Source organism: Marmota flaviventris, chromosome X, assembly GCF_047511675.1.
Source record: "Marmota flaviventris isolate mMarFla1 chromosome X, mMarFla1.hap1, whole genome shotgun sequence".
Taxonomy (NCBI): domain Eukaryota; kingdom Metazoa; phylum Chordata; class Mammalia; order Rodentia; family Sciuridae; genus Marmota; species Marmota flaviventris.
Window position 1 is genome coordinate 91,129,520 of NC_092518.1, and position 12,030 is coordinate 91,141,549.

The window sequence follows — 12,030 nt, forward strand, 5'->3', positions numbered from 1 at the left end:
ATAGTTGATATTTAATGACTCCTACAGTAAATCTAATAAAAATCCACAATTTCACTTAATCATTTAACAATTACTGTTGAGCATCTACTTTATGCTAGATACTGATTTTACCACTGGAGATTCAGCAGTGAAAGTCACAAAGTGCCTACGTTGAGGGAACTTATTTTATGCTTTATAAATTAAAATATGTGTTTATTGCATTTGTGTGCTTATGGGAAGATACACTTGTATATTTCTTTTGGAAGAAAGGCAGTGATAATTGTGTTTTACATTTATTTAAAATATTCAAATTCCTTTTATGCATAGTAACTGTGAAAGAACTATAGGAAATAAAAAAGGAACAAATCAGGTTTTGCTCTCAAAAAGCTTCTAATCTAGTTACTCCAATGCCACCTAACCAAGAATATTTTGTACCCCATGAGACATTTGGCAATGACTGGGGATATTCTTGATTGTCACAATGGAGTCTGGGGGAGTAGGTAATATAGTCATGTGCTGGGTAGAGTCCATGAATAATTCTTAACATCTTATAGTGCACAAGACAGTCTTACAACTACTAATTTTCTAGCCAAAAATGTAAAGAGTGCCATAATCAGACAGAATACATAATTTGAAAGGGTTTTGTTTAATGTTTTTTATTAGTGCAGTATAGTTTTACAATTCCTAGGGTTCATTCTGACATAAACACACATGCGTGGAATATAATTTGTTCCACTTCAGTCCCTAGTATTTCCTCTTTTTCTTTCATCCTCTCTCCCTCATTCCTCTTTCTGTACTCTGCTGTTTTTCCTTCAATTTATTTATGGTTTTTAAAATTGGTGCTTTATAGATAAACATAATGTTGAAATTCACTATGGTATATTCATATATGTACATAGCATAATAGTCAATTTCATTCCACCACAGTTCCTCTTTTCTCCCCTTCTATCCCTTTCTGTCATTGACTGATCTCTCTTCTATTTTCATGGGATTCTCTCTCACACGCACTTATTTTCCTCATTTTTGTCTAGATTCTGCATATGAGGGAAAACATTCAACCCTTTACTTTCTAATTCTGGCTTATTTCACTTAGCATGATGTTCTCCAGTTTTATCCATTTACCAGCAAATGACAAAATTTCATTCTTCGTTATGGTTGATTGAATCTCCATTGTATATGACATGTTTTTAATGGAAAGTTATTAGATGACAAATGTTAAATGAATGATATATACAAGGCAATACTGAGAAGAGAAAGATCATTCTAGATTTAATTGGTTCAGTGAGGTGCTATGAAGGAAATGGAGCTCAAGTTGAAGTGTAATGTCAATCCTCTGCTCAAAAAAGGAAAACATTCTGGGCCAGCTACCTACCTGACTTCATCTACCCCTCTTCTTTTCTCCCCTGCACTACAACCTACTTGCTTTTGCATTTCCTTGAAAATATCCAACGTATTTTCTGTTTCTTATGGAATCTGCTCTTGCTGTTCTCTCTGATTCAAGTGTTTCCCCAGATATCCACATAGGTCACCCCCTCACTTTCTGCAGGTCTCTTGTACTCAATGGTATTAAAGAAACTTTCCCTAATCAAACTCTAAAATATTAACTCCTGTCCCTCCACTCCTTTTCCCATTACTATGATTTTTTGTCTCCACAGCCAACTGTACACAGCTCAGAAAAATATATGTAGAATGAGTGAAATAATTAAATATTAAAAATGGCAGAGTTCTTCAGCCCAAGCAGTGAAAAGCTAGACTATGAAACCCTGACCATAGTTATCCCCAGTAGACAAGAACAGTACCTGTTTCATAGTAGGGTCTTAATAAACTGTGTATAAAGAATAATAAAATAAAATAGCAAAATGAAATTAATAAAAACAAAATCAGCTCATAAAACCTTACAAATATTCTTAGGACAATTACTACATTATGTGTAATATTAGCACCTCTGGATACATCTAATAAATATCATATTTTTTAAAAAAAATTAGTTGTAGATGGACAATAGCTTTATTTTGTTTATGTTTTTGTGGTGCTGAGGATCAAACCCACTGCCTCACACTTGCAAGGCAAGCACTCTACCACTGAGCCCTTATATTTTTAATTCTGGCTATTCTAATAAGTTTTTTCACTTCAAACTTATTCCTGATATTATTCCTCTGTACTAATGAAATGCAGGTATTGAAAGTCTGTAGCTTATCTGTATATTAGGCTAGTTATTATATTAAAAATAAGTGCATTTTAAGAAAGCACAATGTAGGCTGGGGTTGTGGCTCAGTGGTAGAGCACTTACCTAGCATGCATGAGGCACTAGGTTTGATCCTCAGCACCACATAAAAATAAAATCAACATATTATGTCCACCTTTAAATAAAAAATAAATAAATAAATAGAAAGAAAGAAAGCACAATCTAAAAGTGATTCTATCAAGTCAACTCTACTATCTTCTGTTTTAATTTGCACTTAATCACTAATTCACCCACCCTGCTCTCAAGAAGCTACTGCAGACAATTATGCTAATCATAAAAGCAGTAGCAATCAATGTTTATTGAGGACTTTTTCTTTTCTTTCTGTGTATGTATGTGTGTGTGTGTGTGTGTGTGTGCGCGCGCGCGCTAGAGACTGTCCTGAAGGCTGTCCTGAAAGCATACATTATCCAGTTTTGTTCATACTACAGGAGACCCATGTTATCGCATTCATGTATATTAATCAAGGATAAATTACTTTCTGTTCTTGGCCCAAGTTCCAAACCCCAAACCTCTGAGTTTTGATTACATGCACCCTACTTCCTTACACTTTCTTTTCCAATTGCCACTTGTACTCTCCTTTTAGTGGGAGCCAGGAGCTCTCTTTCCCCTGCCTCTGGCTAAGCTTTGAGAACCTTGATGACATCGCTTCCACCTCCTACTCCTCGGCCACTCCTCCCCCAGACCACAATCAGGCAGGCACCAGGTCGGAAGACCTGCTACGTAACCCGCTGGTGCTACTGCCTAGTAACAGTGCCTCAGAATTAGAAGCAAGTCGGGCGAGGGGTGGGGCGGGAAAGCTGGAGCGCGCGCAGGCGTAGCGTCTTTGCAGCCTCGCTACGGGGCGGAGACTTGCCAGTTAGCAGGGGCAGAGTAGCGATCGTCGCCAAAGCGCGCGGTTTCTTTTCTCCCAGCTTTGAACCCGGCAAACTAGCTTTTAGGAGTACAGAGAGTTCGAGGTTATATCACAATGTCTGGTGAGTCAGGTCAGCCTCAGGCTGGCCCCTCACACGCTGGGCTAGATTGGCCAAACCTTCAGAGAGATCGGGCTGGGGTCCCAGGAGGAGTGATCCGAAGGGCTGGTGCCCAGGGGCCCAGGTCCTGGATCCAAAAGGTTCTTGAGCAAATAACTGGCTCACCTCGTCAGTGGGTCACCCCCTCCGAAGTGGTGCCTGTCACTGTCCTGGCTGTCCAAAGGTACCTGTTAGAGGATGAGCCACGGGACACAGTGCCCAAGCCTCCCCTTTACTGCTATGATGTGACGATCTCAGACGGGGTGTACCAGGAGAAGTGCTACTTGGACCCCAGCTTGAACTCTCTTGTATATCAGAATATTCTTAAAGTTGGCATAGAAATGAAAATTTCCAGAGTCTCGTGTCTTTACAATGAGAAAAGGGTAGGCCAGGGAATCCTGTGCATAGATAATGTCCACTGTGGGGAGACCCTAGACGCAATTTCTTTAGAAACTCCCTTCAGAAATAGAGCACATGAGGAGAAACCCGAGAGACCCTTAAGGGGCGGGAAGAGTCATTACCTGGCGCTGTGGAATAATGAAGATCCTTATGGAGATATCTGGTTAACCGACAAGCAACCTGAGGAATACAATTTTAACAGTAAGTAATTGGAGGGAACAGCAAAGGGTTTCCAAAAGTTGCTTTGTTTTTTCCAGGAGCTTGCGCTAAAGGCAAGGAAATGAAGGTGCTTTTGTATTGTTGATTACAAGTGAAGGGTAGGAGCAAACAAGTTTTCTTGAAAGAGTGACAGAAGCTTTCTTAATGAAATTTGTGCAGCCCCTCTCTCGGTTTGATTGCAGAGTGGCCATTCTGAAGTGCCTTAACACATCTTAAATTCAGTGTAGCAAAGATACTAATGTGGAACTCAGTATTCCTCTTGCATTAGTTATATATTTGGCTATGGTGAATGAAGCTTTGTTGCATCACGTTTCATTTGTGGAAATAGTACGTTGTATTGGTTGAAGAGCATGTAGATTTGAATTTTGCATGGAAGTTGTAAATATTTGCATGTTTGCAGGTTTTGACCTTCATTCATAAAGGATGTCCCATGATTTATTTCTTAATAGTTTACATTAATCAAAATGCCACTTTTATATCCTTGTAACAGTTATTTAAATATCACTTTTTGAGGGCATGATTTTGTGGAAAGGCTCAGAATTCTCCTTTTTATGTTTTTTATTACTTATTATGAACATTACTGACCTATGAAGTTCAATTTTTCAGTATCAGAAGTGGGAAGTTACCCAGAAAATGCCAGCTCCTCATCAGTAACTGCTCTAAAATGCTTTTATTATTCCTATGAGATGGAATTAAGGGGAATGAAAATACTGTGGGCATGAACACATATGGGACAAGAATAAAATACAAAAATTTAAATAAAAAGTACTAGGAGGAGAAATATAATTTTCTACACTTACTGATTTTCAGTATTTAATCAAGCTGCTAAACCACAGGTCATCTTACTGTGATTTGTAACAGTAACAAATGAGAGCGAAAGGATAACTAATTGAAAAATACACAGTTATAGTCATATCCAGTTATAAAGCAAAAAGAAAATGTTATAGAAATTTGTAGTCAAGGATGATTTAAATAAGTAAATTTTTAAAAATTATTTCTGGAGTGAAATAATGGACTGAATTTAATTTTTAATTTATTTATTTATTCTAAATTTTTAGCACACATATAGAGCACAATATTTCATGTCTCTGGTTGTACACAAAGTAGAGTCACACCATTCGTGTCTTCATACATGTACTTAGGGTAATGATGTAAATAATAGATTGATTTTATCTTAAGCATACTATTCTAAATGTTGATAATTTTTATTTTTAGAATTGAATATGTAAAATGAAACATTGGTGTCCTATAAGAGTTAAAAAGAGTTAAAATGTATATATTTCTAGCTTTTAAAAGAGTTAAAAATTTGTATATTTGGTTTTTGTTGTTATTATTAAAGTAGTATCTATTCATTTATCAGAAACATGTTTTATTACAAAATGCAATGTCCTTATGCTAAAAGAAACTATACATTTAAAAGTATGTTGTGCTAAAAGTGCAAGATCCAAGTATACTAAAATGGTGGTGGTAAAATCTAGGAAGTGAGTTTATTGTTGTTCTTTGAAAAATCCTTTCAGGTTTGCTATGTTTGAAATTGTTAATCATAAAATTCTGGAGTGCAATGAAAGACCTCTTTAACCTTCCCCTATACCTTCAACTTCTCTCTCAAAATTCCAAACTGTCTATGGTTCTGTGTGCACCTTTGAAGAATAATGAATTATATGGCATCGCATGATTTGCTATTTCCACTTAATTTATCTTAGATATCTTTCATGTATATTTGTATATATAATATTCCATAGAATGGATATACGGTAATTTCTATAATCATGCCCATGTTAATGGTAATTTGTAACTTTGGCAGTGTTTAGTTTTTCCATATTAGATACAGTGTTGAACATTGTTAGGCTATATGCATATTGATTGTATTCAAGTATTTATATTAAAACAGATGGATTCCTAGAAGTGGAATTCTGGGGTAAAAAAATATTTGAATCAATTTAATGGAAATTGACAAATCATCTGAAAAATTTGTACTAATTTATATTCACTAATATGTATGAGTGCTCATTTTCATATGTCTTGCTATTTTAAAATGATATCTTTTGACTTTTTTATTTATTAGTAAAATTTCTTTGCTAATGGTTATTAATTTTTGTCTGCTATATACTCTAATTTATTTTCTCACACTCTGTCCATTTTTCTCTAAACTTTGTTTATTGTATATTTTTGTGCTTTTTAAACCTCTTATTAAGGTATAACTTTACATGGTAAAATGAAAAAGTCTTAAAAATACAGTTTGATAAATTTCTACTGATATATACACCTGTGTCATTACACTCCCATCAAGACAGAGAATATTGCAAGCACCCCAAAAGATTCTCTCATGCCTTCTCCTAGTCAGAACCGTGACTGAAAGGTAACTCCTATTGTGACCTCAAAGACAAGCTTTTTAAAATGGAGGTTAGATCATGCCAATTGTCTGATTAAATCTCTGCAGTGGCCCATTGCATTTACACAGCAATTCAAACTACCCACTAGGATCCACAAGGTCCTACAGAAGTGGTTGGCAAATTTTCTATAAAACGTCAGATGATAAATCTTTTTACCTTTGCAAGACATATGGTCATTTTCAAAACTATTCAGTTTTGCTATCATAAGTTAAAGCAGGCCTAGACAATGTGTAAATGAATGGGTCTGTGTTCCAATAGAAGTTCATTTACAAAAATAGGCAGCAGCATGATTTGGCTATGGACCTGGGTTTGTTGATCCTGCCATACAGAATCCCTTTACTCACCTCTCTAACCTCATCTCTAACCCCTTCTTTTCTTCATTTTGTTCTAGCAATGCCAGCCTTTTGATTCCCAAACTTCCAGCCTTTTGCCTGCCTCAGGTACTCTGCACCTGCTTTTTCCCCTTTCAGAATAGCTTCTTCCCATTCCCAGGTTTCAACTCAAATATATAAAACATTCTAGAAAGGTATATCTAAGTAAGTTTTCCCTACCTGTTTATTTTTATTATAGCACCCTGCAAATGCCTTTCATTGAGTCATAATACTCTGAAAATATTTTCTTTTTTTTTTCTCTTCTGAACTGTTCATAAGATTTGTAACTTTTTTTCACCATTGTGAGACATCACCCTTATACTTAGAACAATGTTTGGCACACAGTAGGCATTAAGTAAGTGCTTTTTGAATAACGAAATGAATGAAATAAATTGCACTGATGGATTTGCTGATGTTGAGTCACTTTCAAATCCCTACTAGGTTGTGGTTATTTTTTTGACTTTTGCAGGATAATTTTTTTCTTCTAGTACTTTTTTTCTAGTCATGAATACTCAACTATTCAAACTTACATGTCCATGTGTGTCTTCATAATTTACGCTATTCCCCTCCTGAACAAGAAAAGAAGTTTAGGACTCTAATTAGTCCTGGCACATTTGTCCCTTGGCATGCTGCTATAGTAGATTAGAACGTGATTTAAGATTTTTACCATCACAAATTATTTTGATTAATAATTTTTCTCTTTTGTACTACTTCTATTGAAATTTTTCAGCATTATTCTAAGTTTATAAATGAATAGGTATAATTAGTGTATTTTACTGGGCACTGAAGCAATTTGTGGCTCAGGGACAGAGCTATTCCTTAAAATGTGTTAAAATCCATGTGAACTTGCTGCCATTTTGAGGCCACTATTTCCTTTTCCACATTTTTCATTTACTTCCATGATTAATGACCTGTCCTGGTTTTCTTCTTTTTACAACAATACCGGTGATTTGTATTTTCCTAGAAGATTACCTATTTCACTTATACTTACAAATTTATTTATATAGAATCATACATAATACTCTTTTAACAATTTTTTCATTGTGTGTAAGTTTTAGTACATTCTGAATATTATATTTTGTATTGTTTTTCATGATTGGAATTGCCAGAAATTTACCTTTTCATTAGTTTTTCCAGATGATTTGATTTATTAGTACTACTGTTTTCTTTTTGTTTATTGTGGCATAGTGTTTTCTAATTCATTATTTTCAGGTTTTATCTTTATTCCTTTCTGCATCCCTTAAATTTATTCTTCTGCAATAATTCTTAAAGTATCACCATTGGTGTACTCAATACATTTTAAGGGATTTTTGAGGTCAAACTATTTTAATAATAATACTAAGGCTTTACTTACCTTTTTCCACTCTTATTCTCTCACAACTGCACCATGAAGTTTTCCAGAGGCTGCCTGACATGTGACATTGAAGCAGACTGAATGCCAAAGAAGACATGAGAATATAGCTGTTTTTTAATAAGCTAGATACTAATGATACTTGCAGAATTGGAAAACAATACTACTCTTCTCACTATACTTATTTTGGAAAATATGGTCATTTTTCAAATTATAATTATATCTTAGGTCTATTACTATTTTTAAGTTGATGATTTTTAAAATTTCTTTTTATTTTTATTTATAACACAATAAATATTGATAGATACAACCCACATAAACAAAATCAATCTCTTTGAGATATTAAATACTTTGTAAGAATGTAAAGGGGTCCCAGGACCAAAAAGTTTTAGAATCACTCTTCCATTGTTTATTTTCTAACTTATTGTATACCTTTTATTTTTATTCTTTCTTTTTTGATAATGTACACACTTATTGCTGTGAATTTGCAGGTATTCCTCATTCTCTGTAAATAGATTTTAGTTCCTTTTTGAATTTGAGAAGTATGTATATTCTGTTAAATTTGTGAGTTAAAAACCCAGACTTGGAAAAATGTTAATTGAGCTGATAGATATTTGATTGGAGCTAACTGTCTGGACCTAATTATGGCAGAACAGTAGCTCTTAAAACTCTGTTTTTTGCAAAACCATGTAGCTCTTGAATTTATTTCAGTCGATAAAGTAGTCATATCTGCCTTCATTGATCAAGAGTGTTATGTGTATGTTCTAGATAATTCAAAACTGATCCATGATTTGTCTGACCATGTTTAATAAAAAGAAATATTTAAAAATATTTTAAAAAATCAAATATTCAGATCTATGATTCTGGGCTACTAATGTTTTGGGAAAATCTAGTGAGAAAGTTACACAAGGTATCCTAGTAATATTGAAAAATCTCTGTTTTATGGTATAAGCATAATTATAGCATACCATTAAAACTCTTAGTAAAAATAAATTACAAGTATGACTTTTATGCCAAAACGTTGACTAGGTAATATATTATGTGAAAAAAGATGGAAAAGGAGGATGCCTTAACAAACTGAAAATATTGGAACTCTTGCAAATTCGGATTTTAAAAGTCAGGACTATGGTCTGTGAGAGTAAAATTAGGAGAAAACTGCAGATGGAACCCTTCTTAACCCAAGGGAGGATAAATCAAAAGTATGAGTTAATCCTTTAAGATGATGAATAGCTTTTAAGTAGTTTTTATCCTTAAGCAGGCTTGGAGATTAAAATGTTTCAAATTATATAGCATATGAAAGATAATAAGCTCTCTCTGGGACAGGGTAAAGTAAAGAGGTTACTTTTCAATAGGGTGGTTGGGGATAACATCACTGGGAAAGTGACCTTTAAGTAAACTTGAAGAGGGATGGGAGGAAGACACTTGGATATCTAAGAGGAAGATAGTCCAGCTCCAGAGAACAGCAAGTACAAAGGCACTGATAAACAACCATATCTGGCATGTTTGAGGAAGATGATATCTCTTTATATGAAACTGAGGTGAGAATACTACAGAAATATATCATTAAAAAAACCTATATGTTTTTTATTCTTTTTTATTATTAGTTGTTCAAAACATTACAAAGCTCTTGACATATCATATTTCATACATTTGATTCAAGTGGGTTATGAACTCCAATTTTTACCCTGTATACAGATTGCAGAATCACATCGGTTACACATCCACGTTTTTACATACTGCCATACTAGTGTCTGTTGTATTCTGCTGCCTGTCCTATCCTCTACTATCCCCCCTCCCCTCCACTCCCATCTTCTCTCTCTACCCCATCTACTGTAATTAATTTCTCTCTCTTGTTTTTTTTCCCTTTCCCCTCACATCCTCTTATATGTAATTTTGTATAACAATGAGGGTCTCCTTCCATTTCCATGCAATTTCCCTTCTCTCTCCCTTTCCCTCCCACCTCTCGTCCCTGTTTAATGGTAATCTTCTTCTCATGCTCCTCCTTCCTGCTCTGTTCTTAGTTGCCCTCCTTATATCAAAGAAGACATTTGGCATTTTTTTTTTAGGGATTGGCTAGTTTCACTTAGCATAATCTGCTCTAATGCCATCCATTTCCCTGCAAATACCGTGAAAAAATCTGTATGTTAAACAAGTGCCTCATAATGGGAAAATAATTAAGAGGTAAGGTAAGATCTAAATTTTCCAGGCAGTAATCAAATGATTTGGTAAGGTGGAGGGCAATCTAGATGAAATACTGCATTAGTTTATATAGGTATTCACCTATATATTTGGCATATAGTAATATATATATATATATATATACACACACACATACATACACATATATATGGTATATATAAACCTATATTTATTAGGAATGAGGCATAGTTCATGTAGAAGTATATATAAGTATAGTTGGCAAGATATTACATTTGGTGTGATTTACTACCATCTTTAAACATTAAAATAGATCTTGAAAGTTACCATGACATATTAAGTAGAAAAAAATTTTCTCTTTTTTATATTCTAGATACCAGAATCATTTCCCTTTCTCATCTTGAAATGACCTGGGCTAACAGAAGGAATTTTCCTGCCTTGCTTGTGAGGATCTTGCATAAATCAAAACTACGATACTATGGAAAACCTGATAAAAAGATGATTGAACCTTACCAGGTACAAGTAATGACAAGATAATATATATGAATCTGCATTTATAGATTATAACTTATATAGCTGACTCTATGTAGGATAAAATACTAGTTTAAATAATATTCCAAAGTTTCAATTATATATATATATATATATATATATATATATATATATATGCATTGCAGAGTATTTTTCTTTGTAATTTATAGTAAGACAGAAATTCTTGGGGGCTGGGGATATAGCTCAGTAGTACAGCACTTGCCTAGCATTTGTGGGGCATGAGTTCAATCCCCAGCATTACAAAAAATAAAAGAGAAAATAAATTCTTTCTATATTGGTGCTCTTTAGTTCCTTCATACATACAGCTGATCTCCTTCACATCTTTTTCTTTGTCTCCAAATTTTTCTTCTCTACTGTGTTTTTCATACCACCATATAAACATACTGTAGTATCATATTTAAAAAATATAAAGAGAAAAAAATCTACCTTGACCTTATGGCTTCTCTATTCCCTCTTTCTTCTTCAAGCAAGGTTCTTAAAGTAGTAGTCTACACTGGATGTTTTCACTTGATGGCCTCCCATTTACTTTTCAACACAATTACATTAGCTAAATCCCAAAAAAAACCAAAGGTCACATGTTCTTTTTGATGATATGTGGATGCTAACACACAACAAGGTGAGGGAGAGAGGGGAAGAATAGAAGTTCAGTGGATTAGACAAAGGAGAATGAAGGGAAGGGAGGGGCATAGGAATAGAAAGACAGTGGAATGAATCGGACATAACTTTCCTATGTACATACATGAATACACCACAGTGAATCTCAATATTGTGTACATCCACAAGACTGGAATCTTAATTAGAATAGGATGTACTCCATGTTTGTATAAATATGTCAGAATTAGCTCTACTGTCATGTGTAAATAAAAAAGAACAAATAAAAAATAATAAAGTTACTGTAACTAAAAGTGGTAGCTAGGTAATAGCCTTTCCCTGACAGCTCAATGCATGGGTTATGGTAAAACAATTATATGGTGCCATACAAATCCAGTTTGTCCAAGTATTTAAAATTTCTATTTTGTGATTTAAGATTTTCAATATATTGTTGAATATGTAAGTGGATGGGGTGATATGCCCTGAAGAAGCCAAGGTAATTCTACCAGTAAAGCGATGCTATGTTTAAATAAGAAGAATCTAAACACCCATAAAGTCCCCATTTAGAAAAACATGGGTTGTTGGCAGTTCTGGTGTGTCTCACTGATATCATGTTACTTCTGTATACAGAGATGGTAAGAGTTCTGTGACTCTTTTGTTCCTAATAATTTCACCATGTATTTCTCAAGAGTCCTTGTTTTGCTTGATTGTATTTCTTTTGAGTTTTTAGTAACTTACTAAAAACTTGCTTAAAGTAGTAGTC

General features: G+C 34.2%; 1 protein-coding gene across 2 annotated transcripts in view; it reads left to right on the forward strand.

Moving 5' to 3' along the window:
- Positions 1-3,191: 3,191 nt before the first annotated feature.
- Positions 3,192-12,030, forward strand: part of Radx (RPA1 related single stranded DNA binding protein, X-linked) — a 64,928-nt gene continuing 56,089 nt past the window's right edge. For both annotated transcript variants that reach the window (XM_027932755.2, XM_027932771.2), the window contains exons 1-2: positions 3,192-3,834; positions 10,498-10,640. In XM_027932755.2, the coding sequence (XP_027788556.1) occupies positions 3,192-3,834; positions 10,498-10,640 (786 nt within the window). The remainder of the gene's footprint in view (positions 3,835-10,497; positions 10,641-12,030) is intronic.